Source organism: Giraffa tippelskirchi, chromosome 4 (assembly GCF_054371585.1).
Source record: "Giraffa tippelskirchi isolate mGirTip1 chromosome 4, T2T-mGirTip1v1.2.pri, whole genome shotgun sequence".
Classification (NCBI taxonomy): domain Eukaryota; kingdom Metazoa; phylum Chordata; class Mammalia; order Artiodactyla; family Giraffidae; genus Giraffa; species Giraffa tippelskirchi.
Window position 1 is genome coordinate 54,355,678 of NC_137278.1, and position 21,399 is coordinate 54,377,076.

General features: G+C 53.1%; 1 protein-coding gene across 2 annotated transcripts in view; it reads left to right on the forward strand.

Annotated features, from left to right (window-relative positions):
* Positions 1 to 21,399, forward strand: part of ATOH8 (atonal bHLH transcription factor 8) — a 42,715-nt gene that overhangs the window by 9,501 nt on the left and 11,815 nt on the right. The window contains exons 2-3 of one of the 2 annotated variants that reach the window (XR_014083835.1): positions 3,288 to 5,695; positions 6,605 to 6,937. Coding sequence is in view for 1 of the 2 variants with exons in the window: in XM_081596965.1 (XP_081453091.1) it covers positions 3,288 to 3,479 (192 nt within the window). In the remaining variant the exon portion in view is untranslated. Of the gene's footprint in view, positions 1 to 3,287; positions 5,696 to 6,604; positions 6,938 to 21,399 lie in introns of those variants that run through there. The other variant, XM_081596965.1, reaches the window with a different exon arrangement.

The following is a 21,399-nucleotide window of genomic DNA, read 5'->3' on the forward strand; positions in this document are numbered from 1 at the left end:
TCCCACACTGTGCAGCCAGGCCTATTAGTGATATAACGAGGACACCCAGGCCCAGAATGATCATGTCTCTTGGCCAGGGTTGTGACTAGAGCCAGGAGTTAGCCCAGGTGACCAAAGGATGTACAAGCTTCACCTCCACACCAAACAGCTAAATCTTCATCCTCAGAGAGAGAACAGTTTTGGAGAATTCCCTGGTGGTCCAGTGGTTAGGACTCTGAGCTTGTACTGCCAAGAGCATGGGTTTGATCTCTGGTCAGGGGGGCTAAGTTCCCTTAAGCCACACGGTGTGCCCTCCTCACAAAAAAACAGAGAAGAGAGCATTCATTTGTTCATTCAGTCCCTTGTTCAACAAATCCTTTGGAGGCCAGTGATGGGCAGGATCTGTGTTAGGCTCTGCATACAGAGACTTACCCCCGACAGCTCACAAGGAGACTGACCATTAAATGAGTCACAGTCATCAGGAGTTAAGAACAGATGGGGGCAATTAGAGTACCATCAAGTTCAGGTATCCGTAGCCCCTGGTGTAGGGCTGGGGGCCAGGTCAGGGAAAGCTCTTGGACACAGTGAGCTTTAACATGGGCTCCATTTGTGGATGCATTTGAAGTTCTCATCTGAAGCAATTCTCTCTCTCTTTTAAAAAATTAATTAATTAGGTTGTGTCGGGTCTTAGTTTCGTCCTGCAGGATCTTTTGTTGTGGTATATGGACTCTCTAGCTGCAGCACAAGGGCTCAGTCACTCCAAGGCAAGAGGGATCTTCATTCCCCAACCAGGGATTGAACCCATGTCCCCTGCATCACAAGGTGGATTCTTAACCACTGGATCACCAGGGAAGTCCCTGAAGCAGCTCTCTTGTTTATGCTGTCTTGATCACAGCACTGTTGACATTGGGGGCCAGGTCATTCTTTGCTGTGGGCGCATTGTAGGATCCTGAGCACTGTGGGACATTTAGTAGCATCCCTGGTGTCTACCCACTAGTGATGACCAAGAATGTCTGCAGGGCTTCCCTGGTGGCTCAGTAGTAAAGAATCCACCTGCTGATGCAGGACACACAGGTTTGATCCCTGGTCCAGGAAGATTCCACATGCCGTTGGAGCCACTAAGCCCGAGTGCCACAACTTCTGAACCTGAAGCCCGGGAGCTGTAATTACTGAGCCCACATGCCGCAACTAATGAACCCTGTGTGCGCTAGAGCCCATGCTCCTCAACAAGCGAAGCCACCACAATGAGAAGCCCGTGCACAGCAACTAGAGAGTAGCCCCTGCTCACTGCATCTAGAGAAAAAGCCCAGGAAGCAATGAAGACCCAGCGCAGCCAAAAACAGATAAATAAAACTAAAAAACACCTGCAGACATTGCCAACTGCTGCTGAGGGACGATATTATCCCTGATTGAGAACCACTGGTCCAGAACAGTGCCTTATGTGCGAGTTGAGTGATCCTGCCATGGGGGCCCCACTCACTGTGCAATGAGGGCTAGTCAGTACCAGGTATCAGTGTTAGGGATGGACGCTGCATATAGCTCCTGGAGAGCCGTAGGGAGGAGGACGCCACAGCCTTGGTTGCTGGGTACGCATGATTAGCCATTTAGGTGAACGACCCATCAGAGCAGCTCTATCGGTTAGCACCTGTCTAACCAATAGGTGGACTTTGTGGTGACGTCTCCACGTTACTGGGGCTTCTCATGTGGCACTAGTGGTAAAGAACCTGCCTGCCAATGCAGGAGACGAAAGGACTCAGTTTCGATCCCTAGGTTGGGAAGATCCCCTGGAGGAGGGCATGGCAACACACTCCAATATTCTTGCCTGGAGAATCGTATGGATGGAGGAGCCTGGTGGGCTACGTACGGTACATGGGGTCGAAAAGAGTTGGACACGACTGAAACAACTTAGCATGCACGCTCCATGTTTTGACACAGAACTGTGCTGCAGTCCATGTAGCTTTTTGCTCAAGCAGTGGAAACATTGTGGACAATGTTAGAGACTCCATCTCTTCACCTGATACAAATCACTGTGCCATTTGGGACTATCCACTCGCCACCTGATGCTAAGAGCCAACTCATTGGAAAGGACCTTCATGCTGGGAAAGATTGAGGGCAGGAGAAGGGGGAGATAGAGGATGAGATGGTTGGATGGCATCACCGACTCAAAGGACATGAGTTCGAGCAAACTCCCAGAGATAGTGAAGGACAGGAAAGCCTAGCATGCTGCAGTCCATGAGGTTGGAAAGAGTCAGACACAACTGAACTGAGTGACTGAACAACAAATCAGTGATAAACGTCAAGGATGTCAAGTCTGGTTGGAGCTGTACTTATTAGGCACCTGTTGTATGCCCAGCAGCTTCCCAGGTCCAGAGGTCAGAAAGAAAAAGAGAAAAGCATAATCCAATCACATGTGGGCCTCCCAGCTGAGCATTGGCACTTTCCTCTGATCTGTTCTGAGAGTCTGGGTGCTTAGCTCTGCTTTGATGTTAAAGTATCACTCTTTTTAAAAATTAATTAGTTAATTTTTGGCTGTCCTAGGTCTTTGTTGCTGTGCGCTGGCTTTCTCTAGTTGCAGTGAGCAGGGGCTACTCTCTAGTTGCAGTACACGGGCTTCTCATTGCAGTGGCTTCTCTTGTTGCAGAGCACAGACTCTCGGCACTCAAGCTTCAGTGGTTGCAGCTCACTGGCCCTAGAGCTGAGGCTCAGTAGTTGTGGTACACGGGCTTATTTGCTCCATGTCATGTGGGATCTTCCCTGACCAAAGATCGAACCCATGTTCCCTGCATTGACAGGTGGATTCTTACCCACTGTACCACCAACGAGGTCCATAACCTCAGTCTTGAGTGTAAGTCCTCTGATGGTAGAATCCAGTTATTGTTTGTTGTCAGACCCCAAGTGTCCAGCAAGACAGGTGTCACTGAATGAGAGAACAGACTCTCAGAGCAAAAAACATCTGTTCTGTCCAAGATTCCTTCTCAGGGAACGCGAGGGATGGAACTCTGTCCCAGGGGGAAGCACACTCTGCTTCGTGATTACTGACATTCGGGCAAGAGCTGAGCCTGGCTTTCCTCCTCTACAGCCTGGGAATGTGGATGCCCCCCCAGGGGTTGTGTGTGGGTGTAAACAGCAAGTAATTAGAACAGGGAATAAAATCCGGGTGGAGAGATTCGACAAACCGCCTCTGCCACCCGACCATTCCCTCCCCAGCAGCGGCATGAATAGCCCCACACCTTCCTGGTCAAGGTGCCCCTTGGGCCGGTTTTCAGCAGAGACCAGGCAGCCCCTGCTGATGTCTTCTCACCCACTAGGTGCCGTGTTACTCGTATGGGCAGAAGCTGTCCAAGCTGGCCATCCTGAGGATCGCCTGTAACTACATCCTGTCCCTGGCACGGCTGGCCGACCTCGACTACAGCGCCGATCACAGCAACCTCAGCTTCTCCGAGTGCGTGCAGCGTTGCACCCGCACCCTGCAGGCCGAGGGCCGTGCCAAGAAGCGTAAGGTATGTGCCAGCTATGCGGGCAGCAGCCTCTGGGGAGGATGGGGAGGTAGGGACTGAAATCCAGGGCGCCTCTTACTCGTGTCCAGAGGCTTCCAAAGGGACAAGAAAGACCAGGCTCTTGGAGGCTTGCTGGGATTCACGTCAGTTTCAGGGCTCCTCAGGGCCCTGGGATTGTGTGTGACTCTATTCCTGGGGCTTCCCAGGTGGTGCTGGTGGTAAAGAACCCTCCTACCAATGCAGGAGACGTGAGAGACATGGGTTCGATCCCTGGGTCGGGAAGATCCCCTGGAGGAGGGCATGGCAACCCACTCCAGTATTCTTGCCTGGAGAATCCCAAGAACAGAAGAGGCTGGTGGGCTACAGTCCATGGGGTGGCAAAGAGTCAGGCATAACTGAGCAACTTAGCACACAGCACACTGGTAATGGGGCTCCTGGGTACCAGGGACAGTCCCCTTGGGCCTGTGTTTGCTCATCACTTAAATGAGGACAGCTTATCTCTGAAGCTGTTTCTGGTCTTACATGTTCTGGTGCTGAGTTCCCCACTCAGCCCCTGATTAACGTCATACTAGGGGGAGATCTCATGGGCTGGTAACTGCCCAAGAGAGCCCTTCGGTATGTTTTGGGACTATGTTTTGGCCTGTGGGTTACCTGAGGCCATGCATTAAGGCAAATCATGTTTATTCATTCATTCATTCTGAAGGGATTCATAGAGCCCCAGCCCTTTGCTGAGCCTGCTGGGCAGGGGTATAAAAATGATAAACGTGGTCCCAGTACCTCCGCAGCTCACAGGATACTCAGAGACCCTCTTGCATCTGGATTAGGGCAGGAGAGTATAGACAAGAGGCCCCGGAGGCCTTTGCTGGGGTACAGGGAGGCCAGGCAGAAGAGGGACAGGCTGCCTTTCCTGCCCAAGGGAGTTAGAAAGATCACCTTTGTGTAAGTGGTGTTTGAGCTGGGATGAGCAGGACAACCAGGAGGTCGCTGAGCAGATGAAGCAGGAACAGCATTGGAGACAGAGGGAATAGTGTGTACAAAGCCTAATGTGTTTGGAGAAATATGGACAGGAGGAAAGGTGTTGGGCACAGCTATGCTTCCCAGGTGGCATGACTTCCAGCATTTCCAGTTGAGGGTCATTGCCAGGCAATGCAGAGCAGGGCTTGTGATGCAGCTCTCTGGATCTCTGTGCACACGAAGCTACAGGAAGAGAGACGGGCTGGGACCCAGTCCATACCCATAAGAAGGGTGGAGGTAGTTAGAGATCCCTGACTCCCCTGGGCATCCAGGGATGGGGAGAGTGGTGGGGCGGGGGGCAGGGTGACTCTAGCATCCTCCATCTGTTCCTTCCTTCCACCTCCTCCTTCCTTCCTGGCCTGCCCTCTCCCCATCCCTGAGCCCCAGCCCCCATTTCAAGAAGGCCCTTCTCTGGGTTCTCCAGGCCTTCCAGAGGCCTCTTCAAGAGGCTTCCAGGCAGAGAGACCCTTGTGGACTTTCCTGCCCACAGCAGGGAGGGGCCCAGCACATCCCCACCACCAGCCACTGCTGTGTTGACGGCACGTTGCAATCCTGGGAGTGACTTAACGTGGACCAATTAGGTGAAATCATCATCTAGCGGGTGAGAAAGGAAGCACCACTGGCTGCTCCCAGGGCGGCTTTCCTCTGGAAAGTGACACGGATAAATTAAGGGCGTGATTGATGGCTCCATGCAGTGCTCTATGACAAAGGAGGGTTGTAAACTCTGGGTGAACTTCCCCTGGCATTCGGGCGGTTGGAGGTATGGATGGGCAGGGTGGGCAGGCGCCATTTCCCCTGTTTATGCCCCTCGTCCCCCCCCACCCCAAGTCCTCCCCTCACCCACCAAAGGCCAAAGTGCGGCCCCCTCTTCCCTGTTCTGTGGAGCAGAGTGTCCCGGGCTGGGGAAGAGGAGAGATGCTTGGAAGGTGAGAGGAGAAAAAAGGGGAGTGGGGTGACAATGGCCAGCAGAGATGAGTTTTTGGCTTTCCCTGAAATCAGCCCAAATCTAAGACACTTTAGAGCCCATCTGGTCCAGCCTCCCCATTGTCCAGATTGGGAAACAGGTGTTAGATGGTGGATAAGAGCATCAAACAGGCTTCTCTAGTGGCTTAGACAGTAAAAGAATCTGCCTGCAATGCAGGAGACCCAGATTCAATCCCTGGGTTGGGAAGATCCCCCAGAGAAGGAAATGGCAACCCACTCCAGTATTCTTGCCTGCAGAATCCTATGGACAGAGAAGCCTGGCAGGTTACCATCCATGGGGTCACAAAGAGTCAGACACAACTGAGTGACTAACACTTTCACTTTTAAGAGCATAAAACAGCCCTGAGTTCAAGGCCTGATTCACCACCTACTAGCTGTGTCATTTTGGACCCATATTTTAACCGCTTCTTGCCTCAGTTTTCTCCTCAATCAATGGGGATGTGGAAGCATCAGTGATTTCCAAGGCTGTTTACAGTCTGATTTCCAAGTAGAGATCCTGCCTCACCTCTGAAGGGCAAGGGGCCCCTGGCATCCTGTAGCCCCTCCTGCCAAGTGGGATGTCCTGAGGCTGCCATCTTCTGAGGACCGTGCCTGGACAACCACCATTACCAAGAGGACTTAGAGGGAGGGGTGGGACAGGGTCCTGGAGCTGTTAGGACATCTTCAGGCCCTGCCACTGTGCTGGTAGATTGGCTGATCACAGCATCACCCCATTCCTGCTGTGTGTGCCTTCCTGCATCTCTGTCATCATGCAGGTAGGTAAGTTTCAAGGTGTCCTCAGGATGATCTTTAGTAACCGCCCAGTGACCCTGAGTGGCTTGAATAGGCTACTGTTTTGTTAATCAGAACCCCTGGAAATACATCCCTTTATTTGTTCATTCATTTATTGATTCATTCAGTGTTTATCAAGCACTCGTGGTGAGTTGTATGTTTGGAAATCCCAACCTGAACACATGGGTGCCATGATGGGTGTTAGCAATGAGGTTTGAGCCTCCCAAGTCTCTGTAGATGGGCTTCCTCCATGGCCCAGCAGTAAAGAATCTGCTTGCAATGCAGAAAATGCAGGAGATGCTAGTTCTATCCCTGGGTTGGGAAGATCCCCTGGAGGAGGGCATGGTGACTTACTCCAGTATTCTTGCCTGGAGAATCCCCATGGACAGAGGAGTTACAGTCCATAGGCTCGCAAAGAGTCAGACATGACTGAAGTGACTGAGCACACACACACACACACACACACACACACACACACACACACACACACACACACACACACACACACACACACACAGAGTCTCTGTGGATAGAGCATCTGGATGCAGCGGGGTGGCAGAGGGTGGGGGGTTCAGATGAAGCCCCTGTTACGTGTCCCCTGCAGCCACTCAGGGTGACCTGAGGGTTTGGGGATGCAAGTGAATCAGGCTTACATTCTAATGAAGGATAAAAAAAAGGAAGAAACTAAAAAACATTCTGATGTAAGTGACCAGCTGAAAGGAAGTCCTCCATAAATGATCACTAGCAATCCCATCGATGGCACCCTGAGCTGTCCCACTCAAGGGTGGCTCCCTCACAGTTCATGTGCCCCAGGGGCTGGGTGACCCTTTTCCAGGATGCCTCCTTGAGAGATTGTGCTCTGTGTCCACTGATAAGCTGCCTTGTCCCTCCAGGCCTGTGTTAAGAATGGGATTTAAAGTGAACTTGACTTACCCCCTGGGCCCCAAGCACCTCCTTTTGCCCATCCCAGCCTTGACTTGCTAGGGGTGGACACCCACACCCCTTGACTGGTGAGTCCTCCATCTCTGGGCCTCACAGGATGTGACCGAGGATCCAGGGTCCATCTGGAAGCCCCAGTCATGCAGAGAGGCCCATCGGAGGCTGCCCAGCTGAGAGACAGGTGGGAGGAGTGGAAGGGCTCCGCAGAGCTCAGCTCCTACTCCGGCCGCAGCCAGAGATAACGTGCCTTAAGCACCTGGCTCTGAGCCATGTTTCCGCAGCTCCTGTTTTTAAAACAGCGACTCCTGGGAGCTTCTGAGGAGGAGGAGAAGAAAGAGCAGCAGGGCTGTTCCGCACCTGGGCCAGATCGGCATTGCTGGACCTCAGAATAGGAGAGGACCAGTTTCCCATGATCTAGGACACTGCCTTCCAGTGATTTGAAGCTATTAAATAAAATAATAGCAACAATAACAACAATAATAGCAACAACAAAAGCAACAGCAGCAGCAGCAGCTACTAAAGTTGATGGTATAGTTTAAGCCCTGGTGATAAATGGCCAGTAAGTTCTTGTCCCCCACCAAGTTGCTCACAGACCTGTTCCCCGGTAACTCAGTGGTAAAGAATCCGCCTACTAATGCAGGAGACTCAGGTTTGATCCCTGAATTGGGAAGATCACTCGGAGAAGGAAATGGCAACCCACTCCAGTATTCTTGCCTGGAGAATCCCCATGGACACACACACAGAGAAAAGTCAGTCATGGTGCACTGAGCTCGGGGCTGTACCAGTCACCTGGGCAATGATTGGTGACCCCAGTCTGTGACTGTAGCCATCAGTGCCAGCCGGGCCGGGAAGGTGGGCTCTGCATGTCTAGAGGCTGCTCCTTACCTGTGGGTGGTCTTCAGCCAGAGGAGGTGCCAAGGCTGGTGTGGCTCCATCAGATCTGTGTCGTCCCCCTTCTCCTGCTACTTTCTGGGCAGGGTGGGCTTTTGGTGGTGATGGCAGGTTGGAGGGTAGTCACACTCCTCTTTGGAAGGACATCTTAGGCGCAGACTTCTGTGTTTTGGTGCTGGGGGCAAGCTGAGGTGGCACATTGGTTTTGGGGTTAGGGGGTCAGTGGGAGCTGAGAGTGTTCTCTGTCTGGTGTCTGAGCCCAGGTCTCGGACCTGGAGGGACCTGCTGTTTCTGTGGACTGTTCCTGGGCCCTGGAGTGTGGGAGACAGTACCTCCACAGTTCCCGTGCCTCCTGTGTCCCCAGAGTGCCCACTGAGCGGCGTTGTCCTAGCTCTGTCCCCCCATCGCATATGTATGGTCACCCCCACTGGGGCTTTGGCTTCTACTTCTCCAAGGTGAGTTGACCCTGGAAGTGATTGCTATGGCCCTTTCTGGTCAGACTTGCTGAGCTGAGGTCACTTCAGCCTCTTAACTATCTAAATGACTAAATGTGTTTCCCTCCCTTCCCCTCTGCCCATCACAGGCATTTCACACAGATTTGAAAATCACTCACAGAGACTGTTGGGACCCCAGTGCACCACAAGAGTACTGACAATACCTGATGTTCTTAGAGCCTGGTTCATACGCTAGGCGTGGTGCTGGGTGTTTAGTACTTCTGACGGATCACCCCATTGACTCCTCCCTCCCCCCATCCCTTCAAGGTAGAGACTGGTGTTGACCCCTGTGTGTGAGTGCTGTCACTTCAGTCTTGTCCGACTCTTTGTGACCCTCTGGACTGTAGCCCACCAGGCTCCTCAGTCTATGAGATTGATTCTCCAGGCAAGAATATTGGAATGGGTTGCCATGCCCTCCTCCAGGGCATCTTCCCAGCCCAGGGATCGAACCCACATCTCTTATGTCTCCTGCATTGGCAGTCGGGTTCTTTACCATTAGCACCACCTGGGAAGCCTGGTGTTGCCCCAGGAACAATGAATCCAAGGCTCAGAGGCATGAGGAACTGGCCAGTAAGAGGTGCCAGGGGGGCCCCCTGCTGCTTCCCCGACCTGCCCCCTGCATGGAAATGGGGTGATGAGAGGAGGTTCTATTTTTACATCCTCTGGGCCATGTTACTGAGTTAAATACCATGTGCTTTAAAAGTCCATGGAGCCCATCTCTGCTGGGAAAGAAGGGGGGTGGGTGGGAAACCACCGTCAAATTCCCTTCTCGTCATAAAAATGGATGCAATTTATTTTTTCTGGCATTCCAATTACATAGACGTTTGTCGCCAGCTGTTTGTTCTAACGTGGAGCATTCTCTCAGCTGCTGTTTCCCCTCTCACATTTGACACCGTGAGTCCACAGGGCTGGCAGGCACTGGGCTGGAGGGCTCGTTTGGCCAGGGAGCCTCCCAGGTTAGGCTGGAGCTGGCTGCCCTGGAACGCAGAACGTGGCCGTCTGATGTTCCCCGGGTGGTCCCGAGGTGGGGGAGAGGCTGGGGCGCTGCTTTCCCCTCTTCTTTCACACTCCCTTCACTTCCTCCCCCTCCTCTCCCCTCACTCACAGACCCTCACCCTCCTCCCCACCAGACTGTGTGTGAATGAAAACTCAGGGTCTCTGACGGTGAGAAAGAAGCAAAGTCTCACACTCAGAAAATCACAGAGACCGTGGAAAGTCTCCTCTGATGCTTAAGCCACTACCTCTCAGAGAATCCCCTGGAGCACCAGTTTGATCCAGGGTACACCCTGGAAACCCCTTGAAAGACTTGGTGGTCCCCCGTCCAGGATGCTATAGGTGGGGTTCAGTTGAGGGAATCCCACAGTTCTTTTAAGTTTCTGTGCTGCTGTCATGTGACTTTAAGGCACATACAACAGGGAGATCCTTGGCAAGACCACGAAGTAGGCAAAGAGTAGGCTTTGGCTCTGGACACCTGGGTTCGAGTCCTGGCGCTGGTACTTTCTGCCTGTTTGACCTTGGGTGTGTTACCTAACTTCTCTGAGCCCCTGTTCTCGCATGTGTAAAGGGAGAGCTTACATACCTTCCTTGCCGCCTTGCTGGAAGGCTTCAACAACATCCCATAGGAGAAAGGGCTGGTCTTTTCTCAGTGCCAGGAAGGAAATCTCATGAATTTACAGCTACAAGGTAACAGCTTCATATGGAACCCCAGGATCACTTCAGGAACAGGCAGTGCCGAGAATGGATGAATGACCAGCCCAAGGTAGATGAGGGCAAATTGTTTTGAATGGGGGACTCCTGTTTGTCCAGCGCTCAGGACAGAGCTCTGGCCCTGCATCCTTAAAACGGGTGAGCATCTCACCAGCCCAGAAACTCATGGGCTTTCAAAGTTCATGGATTCATACCAAAGAACAAGCAATAACCTGTGGTTTTATGTGATCATAATGCTATTAAACAGACTCTCACCCCGGTGGCTCAGCAGTAAAAGAATCCACCTGCCAAGCAGGAGATGTAGGTTCGATCCCTGAGTTGGGAAGATCCCCTGGAGAAGGAAATGGCAACCCACTCCAGTGTTCTTGTCTGGGAATTCCCATGGACAGAGGAGCCTGGCGGGCTACAGAACATGGGGGTCACAAAAGAGTCGGACATGACTGAGTGACTGAACACCACCAACACCAAAGACCACACTGACTGGGTGGGGAGTTCCCATTGGGTGCCAAGCCCCTCCCATACTTTATCTCTACCCCTTTTGCTAACCCTGCACTTTGACACCACTTCCCCCATTGCACGGAGGGGAAACTGAGGCCCCGACAAGTGCAGTAACTTGCCCAAGGTCTTGCTCTAGAAGCAGTGGAGCTGCTTTGTTTCTTTGGCTCCAATCTCCAAGGGCTTCAGCTCCTGCGGACAGCAGGGCCCTAAAGTTCACGTACCGCCCAGCAGGGTGACCTGTGCCCCGGGAGACCCCCAGCAAATGGGGGTACAGGACCTTGTGGTGTGGGTGAGGGGAACAACAGTTCTTATGTAAGCAGCCCCGCTGCGGCTGCAGCTCGTGGAAACTCCATTTAGCCGCGGGGAGCCAATAGCCCTCCGCCGCTGGGGGTGAAGAGGGGTGGGCTGGTCTGGGGGTGGGGGTGTCAGCCGCCCCGATCCACCCGCACCCTCCCCGCGCCCCCCAGCGCCGCCGCCAGCGAGGCCTGACACCGGGTTAAGTCGCCCGGCGGCCTCTGGCTGCAGCTGGGAGCGCGCCTGGTTCCCATTCGGGCGCTGTGGTTTTGATTAGCTGTTCCGCGAGGCAGGCCTGGTGGCGAGGCCCTGGGAGCTCCGCTGGAACACAGGGTCCCCCGCCCGGCCGCCGCGGCCCCCCCTCCTGGCAGCCCCAGACTCCAGATGTTCCGAGCGCTCGCTGGGAAGGCCTGCTGGCGCCACGGAGGGCAGAGGGCAGGGAAAGCACGCGAGCTGGAAGCCCAAGCACTCAGTCACCGCAGGGCTTGGCAGCCCGCCCAGCCCTCTGCTGGCACATTCCCCAGCTCTCCCCTGGCCATCTGTTCCCAAAAAACCCTTTCAGAGCCTCATCATCACTCACGATACAACAGCGCGAGCAGCTGGTTTGGAGGCAGCAGGGAAAACCGTGCAAAAGGTCCTTTGTGAGAGAGGAAACTCGCTTATGAATAACAGGGCTGGACGCCGTAAAAGTGGCGGCTGGAATCCCTGTTTCTCAGGCGCCGCTGTTTTCTCCCGACTCTTTATCTCTGCTTTTTATTTCGTTTCCCCTTGTTTGCTTTTAATGTTGTTTCTTCCTCTTCTTGCACCAGTTGTGACTTTTCTTGCTCCTCCGAGGTGCCTGAAGGCCACCTCATTAGGTCTCCTGGACGATGCCCGGCTGTTTTTTTTTTTTTTTGCTTTCCTGTTCTCTAAGCTGTTAAAATTAGGGATGGTTAGAAGTGACTGTTTTTGTAAAACCTTGGCTGGAGGAGACAGGGCAGGAAGAAGGTGCCAGGGAGGGCATAGGGAGGGCAGGGCAGCAGAAAATCGTAAACTGGAGGAAGGGTGGAGGGCAGAGAGGGTGCAGATACCCCCACCATCTCATCAGAAGGAGACGCTTAGGGAGAAGAGTGGCATTAATGAAACACCCAGTGCCGGGCTCCTTGGCTGATTGCAGTATGACAGGAAGCCTTTTTTAAGAACTGCTGCTACTGCCAAAAACTTCTGGGAGATGTCTGCCTGGAATTTGGGCGCCTCCTGGGAGGGTCATCGGGGGCCCTTGGGGTGCTGGGGGAGTACTGGCTGCTGGGAGGCCCACACTGGGGAGGAAAGGAGAGGGCAAGGCCTGTCTGCCTCCCTCAGACCCCCCTGGACCCCTGAGGAGGAGCTGAGAGTCAGGCCCAGGGTACCAGGTGGAGATGGGGACAAGGGCGCCTCCCCAGGTGTCAGATGCTGGTGACATCATGGGGGTGTCACAGGTCAGGGGCAGGGAACTGGGGGCTTCCTCTTTCCTCTCTCAATTCCTACACACGTTTTTCCTTGCCTGCCCCCCCCAACTATTCCATGAGACCCAGAAACTCAGCCACCCCTCACCCCAGCAGTGGAAAAATCCTGTCTTCCATACTGCTATGGGTTGTCAGCTCTTCCTTTACCAGCTGAGGCTCTGGCTCTGGAGGGCGTTTCATCTGCACTTTGGCTAAGACAGTAAAAGAACCCACCTGCCAATGCAGGAGACATGAGTTCAGACCCTGGGTCGGGAAGATCTGGAGAAGGGAATGGTTACTCACTCCTGTATTCTTGGTGGAGAATCCCATGGACAGGGGAGCCTGGCAGGCTACAGTCTATGGGGTCGCAAAGAGTTGGACACGACTGAGCAACTACACTTTCACTTTTCTGTCATCTACACTTTACTCAGGTCTGGTACTTCACGCCTTTCTCCTCTCTGCCCATTTTCAGTTGGAGAGATGGCAGCTCCACAGGACAAAATATTGAGATCTATCACAGTTTCAGGGCAGTTGATCGCCTGATCCGAAGGGCTGGGCGTGGGCTGATTTCCCCCATTTCTGCTAAGGCCTGGGCAGGCAGGTGTGTGGTCTGGACGCTGAGGCTGGTCTCAGCTTTGCCCTGGGGGCTGTGCGACTGGTGGCTTAGCTCCATTGTCTTATCCGGGAGATGCCAGCCTGCCTCCCTATCTTTCCAGGGATCAGTGGCACAAAGGATGTGAAATTCTTTTGTGAACTCTGCCTTTCCTCCTGTGTCTCCTGGTCTTTGTGGGGCCGAAATTGAGGAGGGCCTAGGGAAGGATGGGTGGCCATTGGCCCCAGGCCTCTGGTGATGATGTGGGGTCTGTCCAGTGACCAGAGCTTGCTTTCTAGCCCAGGGGCTTTGAGAGGGCCAGGGAGAGGCAGGGGACAGGGGGGCAAGACTGCCCTCCCACTGGAGTGACCAGGCCTGTCCTGCCCACTGCCCAGCCTTGAGCCCCTGCCCCTGGTACAATGGACAGCCGGGCACAGGGGGTGCCAGCAGGCCCTAGTTCCCCACCTGTCCTCAAGCTGGTCATCCTTTTTCTACCTGCCCCCACAGACCAGAGGCAGATCCTTTCTAGGGGAAAGTATAGATCATTGCCTTCCTTGACCTCCTGGTGTAAATGTTTCTAGAGGGTGAAGTAGGGAGCCTCTCATACCTTCAAGGTGTTCATTCTCTGCCCAGACTTCATGGCCACCTGGGGCCCCACTGCCCAGCTCCTCCCTGGCTCGGTTCATCTCCACCTGAGCCCCTCCCTGCAGCTCTGCCGAGAGCCAGGTGTGACAGCCTTCCTGTCCTGCTTGGGACCCCTCAGGGGCTTCCTACAGGCACCTGCCCCTCCCCACAAGTGACCTGGCTCCAGCCGGTCACTCTGGGTATCCCAATTTACACTCCAGCCACACGGAACTCCTCACCCAGAGGGGCTATTTTTGGCCTCTGTGCTCATACTGTCCCTTCTGCCTGGAATGCCTTTCTCCGCTGTCTGTCTGGCTACCTCCTGCTCATGCTGGAAGGCTCAGCTCCTCCTGGAATCCCTCTCTGACCCCCACCGCAGCCTCCTCAGGGCCCCAAAGCACGGCCACCTCCATGCCCTTACACAGGGGTGAGTAAGGGGTGAGTAGAGTCTAATTCAGGCAAGCATCCTGTGATACACTATGAAGTTATGATAGAACATATTATATTACGTGATCCTCTATTATGTAATATTTTAGAGCTCTTTTTTTGTCATTATATTTTTACATAATTTGTTACCTGATAAATTATGTGATATTAAAGCTCTATACTATGGATTGACATATATACACTGCCATGTGTAAAGTAGATAGCTAGTAGGAAGCTGCTATATAACAAGGAGTTCAGCTCGGTACTCTGTGATGACCTAGAGGGGTGGAATAGGGGTGGTGTGGAAGCGAAATTCAAGAGGGAGAGGATATATGTATACATATAGCTGGTTCACTATTGTACAGCAGAAACTAACACAACTTTGTAAAGCAATTATATCCCAATTAAAAAAAAAAGACTCTGTACTACATTACATTACACAGTGTATGTTTAATGTACCTCTCTAGCTAGACTGTGAGCCCTTTCATCTTTGTGTCCCAGCTCCTGGCACATATGTGTGTGTGTTAGTCGCTCAGTCATGTCTGATTCTTTGCAACCCCATGGACTGTAGCCTGCTAAGCTCCTCTGTTCATGGAATTCTCCATGCAAGAATATGGAGTGGGTTGCCATTCCCTTCTCCAGGGGATCTTCCCAACTCAGGAATCAAACCCAGGTCTCTCATATTGAAGGCAGGTTCTTTACCATCTAAGCCACCAGGAAAGCCCCATAGGAAGCCACTAAATAATGCACAACATTCCTTCCATGAAAATCCACACATCTGGGGCTGAATGTTCCTGGGCTGAAGGCTAAGATTCTAGGAAGGATGAACTAGGGGTTTCAAGACACAGACATGGAAGTGCCCCTGGGCTCCTCCCAGGCTCCTGTTTGGGGAATTCCAGTTGTTGTTGGCTTGAATCAGTGAGAAAAGCTTTGCATTTTAGATCACAGTAACTCCTCAAGCAGCAGTTTAAAATAACAGGGCTCCTGTTTCTCACAGTTAGGAAAGGTGAAGGGAGGTAACTATTCCCTGGCTCCAAGGCTCTGGTGATGCTAAGACTTCAGGCTTCATCTTTGGTCTTTACCTCATGGCTACACAATGGCTGCCACAGCACTGAGTACTTCATCCACACACTACATCGAAGACAGGGCATTGCCTTGTCAGTAAGAGCTTTTGTCTCCTCACCAGTTCAGTCAATCCTTCCCAGACATCCTTTACCCAGGCTGAAAGAGGGGATGCTCTCCCTGAAACAGAGGAAGACATCAGGTCCTCTCAGCTGGGAGGGCAGTCAGGTCAACAGCCATGTGGCTAATCTCTCAAAAGTTGATCCTGAGTTGTGACAGAGTGATTTTCTTCCCAGTGAGGCTAAACAGTGTCATAACCTTAACCACAGTACCAGAACCTCATCTCTGTGAGTTTGCCGATCTTCACTGCAGCCCCCAAAATTGAGGGGCAGTAGCCCAGGTGGTGCTAGTGGTAAAGAACCCGCCTGCCAATGCAGGAGATGCAGGAGGATCCCTTGAAGAAGGAAATGGCAACCCATTCCATTATTCTTGTCTGGAGAATACTGTGGACAGAGGAGCCTGGCTGGCTACACTCCATGGGGTCACAAAGAGTTGGACACGACTGAAGCGACTGAGCATGGACACAGTCCCAATTTCACTGGACAGCACTGAGGTCCAGAGAAACGAGGTGGCCAGTGGCCAGGCCACTGGTGGCCTCATCAGTCTGCACAGTGCTTTTCAGTTTGCAGAGCCTCTCACACTCCTTATCCTCTTTATTTTATTTTATTTTATTTTTCACCATCAAAGACAACTTTATTGACTCACAGGAACGAACCCCAAGCCCCCGCGCGGCTCCAGCTCTCTCCCTCCCCGCCCCACCTCCCGGCTCTGGACCACGACACTGAGCTGACTGTCCTTCCCTCACAACAACCCAGGGAGGCAGGTGTCCCCACCCCTCCCGGTCTGGGGGCAGACGAACGCAGCAGCTGCAGCCGGAGCGGGAGGACCGGGCCACGGCCTCACTGGCCCCTGGGGGGAGAACGGCACTCCCCGGAGCCCAGCAGACGCAGTCTCTCTCCTGTGAGTCTGGCCCCGAGGCTGGGCCCTTATCCTCTTTAGTCCTGCAGTGACCTCCTGAAATCCACATTTCTAACTGAGCTAGATGAGGAGGCTGGGACTAGGGGGGTGAAGTCACCAAGGACCATTCAGCTGGGTGGCTGGGCAAGACTTAGGAAGGCTCATCCGCTTCTGTGAAACAGGCACTCCTGAGTCTAGACCATCACTGGCCCCTGTTCTCCCAAGGTGAGAGGTCTGGCAGTGCAGGGCCCCAAGCTGGGGAACTGGGGTCTGAGTCTCAGCCCAGCCACTTGTGAGCTCTGTCACCTCGGGCTTTCTCCAAGCTTCGCTTTCTTCGTAAGACATGGCTTGAGATGTCCATGGGTGCGGAGGGCTCAAGGTAATGATGGCCATGAGAGGACATCGTCAGCTGGATGCGCTCGTTAATCACTGGTGTTCCTAGAGGTCACTGCTGTCCGTTACAAAGGTGGGCAGAGGGAGCCCACGTGTCCCCGCCCCATCCAGTGACTCACACTGGGTTGCTAGGCGGTGGGCACCAGGTCTGTCCCTCTGCTCTGTGCGTGCGTGTGTGTGTGTGCATGCACAGGTTTGCCGGGCATAAGTAGTCACTATCTGCCAGGATCAGATGGAGGGCCTCACATGTGGTGGGCTGAGTTCCCGGCACTGGGGAGGTACCCAGAACTTATACGTTTCAAATCTCCCCCCTTTTCCCGAGGGATCAGGAGCCCTTAGAGGTGGTTCCATTGTAGCAGGCAGGATAGAGCCAGGCAGCTGGGCACACAGGGGCAGCCCAGTGACCCCACCCACAGCCCGGAGAACAGTGACAAGGTGTTGCTGAGAACTACTCTGCCTACGCCCTCAGGACAGTGAGGCATTACTGACATCTGTCCCCACCAGCATCACCACCACACACACACAGAGGGTGTGGGTGGCAGCCAATGTGGTTATTTGCACAGGTTTAGCCCTGTGCACCCAAGGGCAAAACCCTCCTCCTCTGCATACATTGGGTTGGCCAAAAAGTTCAGCAGTTTTTCTGTAAGATCGTGGAGAAAAACCTGAACAGACTTTTTGGCCAATCCACTACATGCAATAGTTCTTTTATTTTTCTTCAAACTTTAACCTTTTCATTTTGTATTGGGGTATAGCCCATTAACAACATTGTGATAGGTTACGGTGAACAGAGAAGGGACTCAGCTATACACATACATGTATCCATTTGTGGTTCGTCATTTATTGTATCTCTAGCTGTACGGGGACAAAAAGATGAAGCAAGCTTGAAGGACCCTTTACACTTATTTAAAAAGAAACAGTTTTAAAAAATTTATTTATTTATTTTAATTGGAAGATAATTACTTTACAATATTGTGATGGATTTTGCCATACATCAAGTTGAATTGACTATAGATATGCATGTGTCCCCCCCCATCCTGAACACCCCTCCCACCTCCCTCCCCACGCCATCCCTCTAGGTTGTCCCAGAGCACTGGCTTTGGGTGCCCTGCTTCATACATCGAACTCACACTGGTCATCTATTTTGCATATGGTACTTATATGTTTCAATGCTATTCTTTCAAATCATCCCACCTTCTCCTTCAAGAATAAAGAAATTCCTACTATGTGCTAGGAATTGTCCTAGGTACTGGGTCACTTTGGGGAACAAAACCGACAAAGACTCCACCCTTTGGAAGTCGGGGTAAATGACACAGAGGCCAGACAGGAAAGCTCACGGGGGAGCCCTGCTTCTGAGCCCACTGTGCTGAGTCTGCGCACAGCTTTTACGAGCATGACTCCCTGGTGTCCCAGGTCAGAGCAGCTGAGCAGAAACTGCTGGGAGGCCAGCTCCTGGAGCAGGTGCAGTGAGAGCCCCCAGAACCACAGCCAGTGGCCTGATGGTGTGGGAAGAAACAGAAGAACAGAAAGAGCAATGCCAGAGGCTGAGAAGAGCCAGGAGGCATGGAGCCATTTGGTGTCAGGGTAAAGGGTCCAGAAGCCTCCGGGACCTGGAGGGTCTTCTGTAGGCTGATGTTCCCCGGGCTTGACCTTGAGTTGTCAAGAGGAAGCCAAAGTACATCCAGTAGCATCTGACGGAGAATGCAGGGAAGTGCATCAGTTATCAAGAACTGGGACCCGTCCAAGCCGTTCGGGCACAGAAAACACGCGGCTTCCTTTCTCTAGGGAAACTCACTTCGGCTCGGGGGCTGCTTCTCTTGGGCGGGTGTGGGGGGTGTTCCTTGTCTGTTTTGCTCACTGCAGGACACTCACATGCTCTGAATGGAGCCTGGCATGGTCTGAACACTCAATAAGTGTTCCCCAAATGAATGGAAGCGTGGAAGTCCAAGCAAGTGAGCTGTTTCCAGCAGTCCTCCACGATATCCCATGGGCATCTTCTTGGTGCCCAGTTCCCAGTGGAGCCCTGGTCACCTGATGGGGAGACACAGTTCCTGTCATGGTCAGCTGACATGCAAATGGGGGAGACACACGCATACACACATATGTGCCCTGACACGTGGCTGCCTAGCGCTAAGGGCTTGGCTTCCCAGCCATTGTGTCTTTTTTTTAAAGTAATTAATTTTTGGCTGTGCTGGGTGAGTCTTCATTGCTGCACACTGGCTTTCTCTAGCTGCAGCAAGTGGGGCTACTCTTTGCCGTGGTCCATGGGCTTCTCACTGCAGTGGCTTCTCTTGTTTCGGGGCACAGGCTCTAGGCACACAGGCTTCAGTAATTGTGCCGCATGGGCTTAGTTGCCCCAAGGCACGTGGGATCTTCCTGGACCAGGGATTAAACCTGCATTGGGAGGCAGATTCTTAACCACTGGATCACCAAGGAAGTCCAGCCATTGTGTTCTTTAATCCTCTCTTCAACCTCAGACTGCAGACTACTATTATTACCCTTTTACAGGTGGAGAAACAGAGGCACAGAGAGGTTAAGTAACTGCTCAGATTCACACAGCTGGTAGAATGGGGAAGTAAGGCTTCACACAGAGTCCATCTGATGCCATAACCAGAGCATTTAACCACTGTGCGGCCTTGCCTCTCAATGGGTGTGGGTGTGCATTCGGGAGTGTCTCTGTGTGCATTTATTTAAGTGTGTGTGTGTACATGTGTGGGCGAAAGATTCATTTCTCTTCCTGGAACCTCTGTGGTGTCACTGATAGTCAAGGTGGTGGTAAGTAAAGAGCCCTGATCAGAGATGCCCCAACCCTCCCTGGATCCCATGGTAGCTTCAGAGTCTAGATATGAGGGGCTTAGGGACAATGAGAAGGGCCAGAGGAGGGGTTTGGACACTGTTTTTACAGAAATCATTCGGTTATTTGGGTTGTCCAGGGCCTCATGGCTTCTCCCAGCCACCCCATTATTGCCTCCATGTATCCTGAAATATCAACAGCTAGACTCTTACCGAGGGTCTCCTAAAGATATGCTGTGGGCTTTGCAAAGGCTTACAGGCTGTGGGCTTTGCAAAGGTTTGCAGGCTGGCACTTTGGCATGGATTGGGTTGTCTGGCTGGTGCCCCCATCACTCCTGCTGTCAATTTGCTATAAAGATTGGGAAGGGGAGACCGGAGATGTGCAGAAGGGTGGTGGGGAGCGATCTTAAGCCCCGGGGATCCCTGACACTGTGGTTGGGGATGTGTGTGTGTGTGTGTTTGTGTGTGTGTGTAGTATTGGTGGCGGATCGTGTGAGAGTCATGAGTCAGGGCCCATGGGAAGCTTCCAGGGAGCAGGACCTTCCTCACCTGGCTGGGCCACCTGTCTGCCCAGCTGTCTGCTCCCCTCCAGCCTGTCTGTGGGGCAAGGTCAGAGGCTCCTTGTGCTTCTGGGGTCTGGAAGAGCAGTGTACAGCCAAGTGGAGTGGGCTGGACACTCTCCCAGGATGGGAAGCAGATGGGAGGCTGCAGCAGCTGGGGCTCAGGCCTCACCCAGGCCAGCTTGACCCTCGCCCTGTACTGTGGGGTGGGGTGGGATGGGAGCCAAGAAAGACAGGCAGGCTGAGGGACTTGGAGGGAGAGACAGAGGGGCGGTCAAGAGAGAGTTGGCACAGAGACACACAGGCCTAGCATGGAGACAGAAGCAGAGCCTGGCCGCCAGAGAGAGTGGCCTGCAGCCCAAGAAGGTGTCGGCACGGTGGGGCCTGGGGTCTCCCTGCCGGTCCCTGCAGGCCCATGGGCTCCCTCCTAGCACTGGCCTGACTCTGGGAGTGCCAGGCCTCCCACGGTCAACCACCTTCACTTCAGCCCCAGTAGATGAAGGCTAACATTTCCTTAGAACCAGGGAGGTAGCAGCTGAGTGAATGTCTTGGGGACTTTCTAGTCCTTTTTGCTGGTGAAGAAGCTGAACTTTATAGGGACTTAGGGCTCTGCCTTGCTCTGCTGCATCCTAGCATGTGACCTAGGGCCTCTATTTTCCCATCTGCAAAATGGGAACAACAACAGCCACCTCCCAAGGGCTGTACAACAGCAAAGGAGTGTGGTGAGCTCCAGACGAGGCCTCTGTCAGTGGATTCACTGACTTCTGTCCCCACGTCTGGGGGGACAGGGAGCCGAGGATGACCTGGCCCCCTCTCTCAGGAGCTCATGGTGGCACTGTGTGGGGTGAGCGGGCAGGCTATGGCAGTGGCACCAACCATAACTCGAGCACAGAGGAGAGAGAAGTCGGTGTGAAGCTCTTGGAGGCTTCAAAGGGAAACACATGTCCCCAGCCTGCAGTGAGATGGATCTGGAGCTCTCATTGTCTGAACTGGGGACACAGCGACCAGCTGTGTCCAGACCACTCTCCTGGAGTCTCTGTTTCTATGGGCAGGAATAACTGGAAGCTAGGCTGTAACCAGAACAGAGGGGACACAGGAGACTGCCTGAGGACGTCTCCGTGCTGGTCCTGGTACCTGCGTCCCAGCTCCACCTGCGTCCCAGCTCCACCTCTAGCATCTTAGCCCAGGAAGGATCCCCTGTACTTAGCACAGTAACCCTTGTTGTTTCTTACTACTAGGAAAGTTCTTCCGTATGTCCTTGACTGACCCTGAGGTCTGAACACATCCATTGGTCTCAATCCAAAGGGGCTTATTTATTTATTTAAATATGTATCTATTTATTTGGCTGTGCCGGGACTTAGTTGAGGCACCAGGATCTTTGATCTTCATCGCGGCATGCGGGAC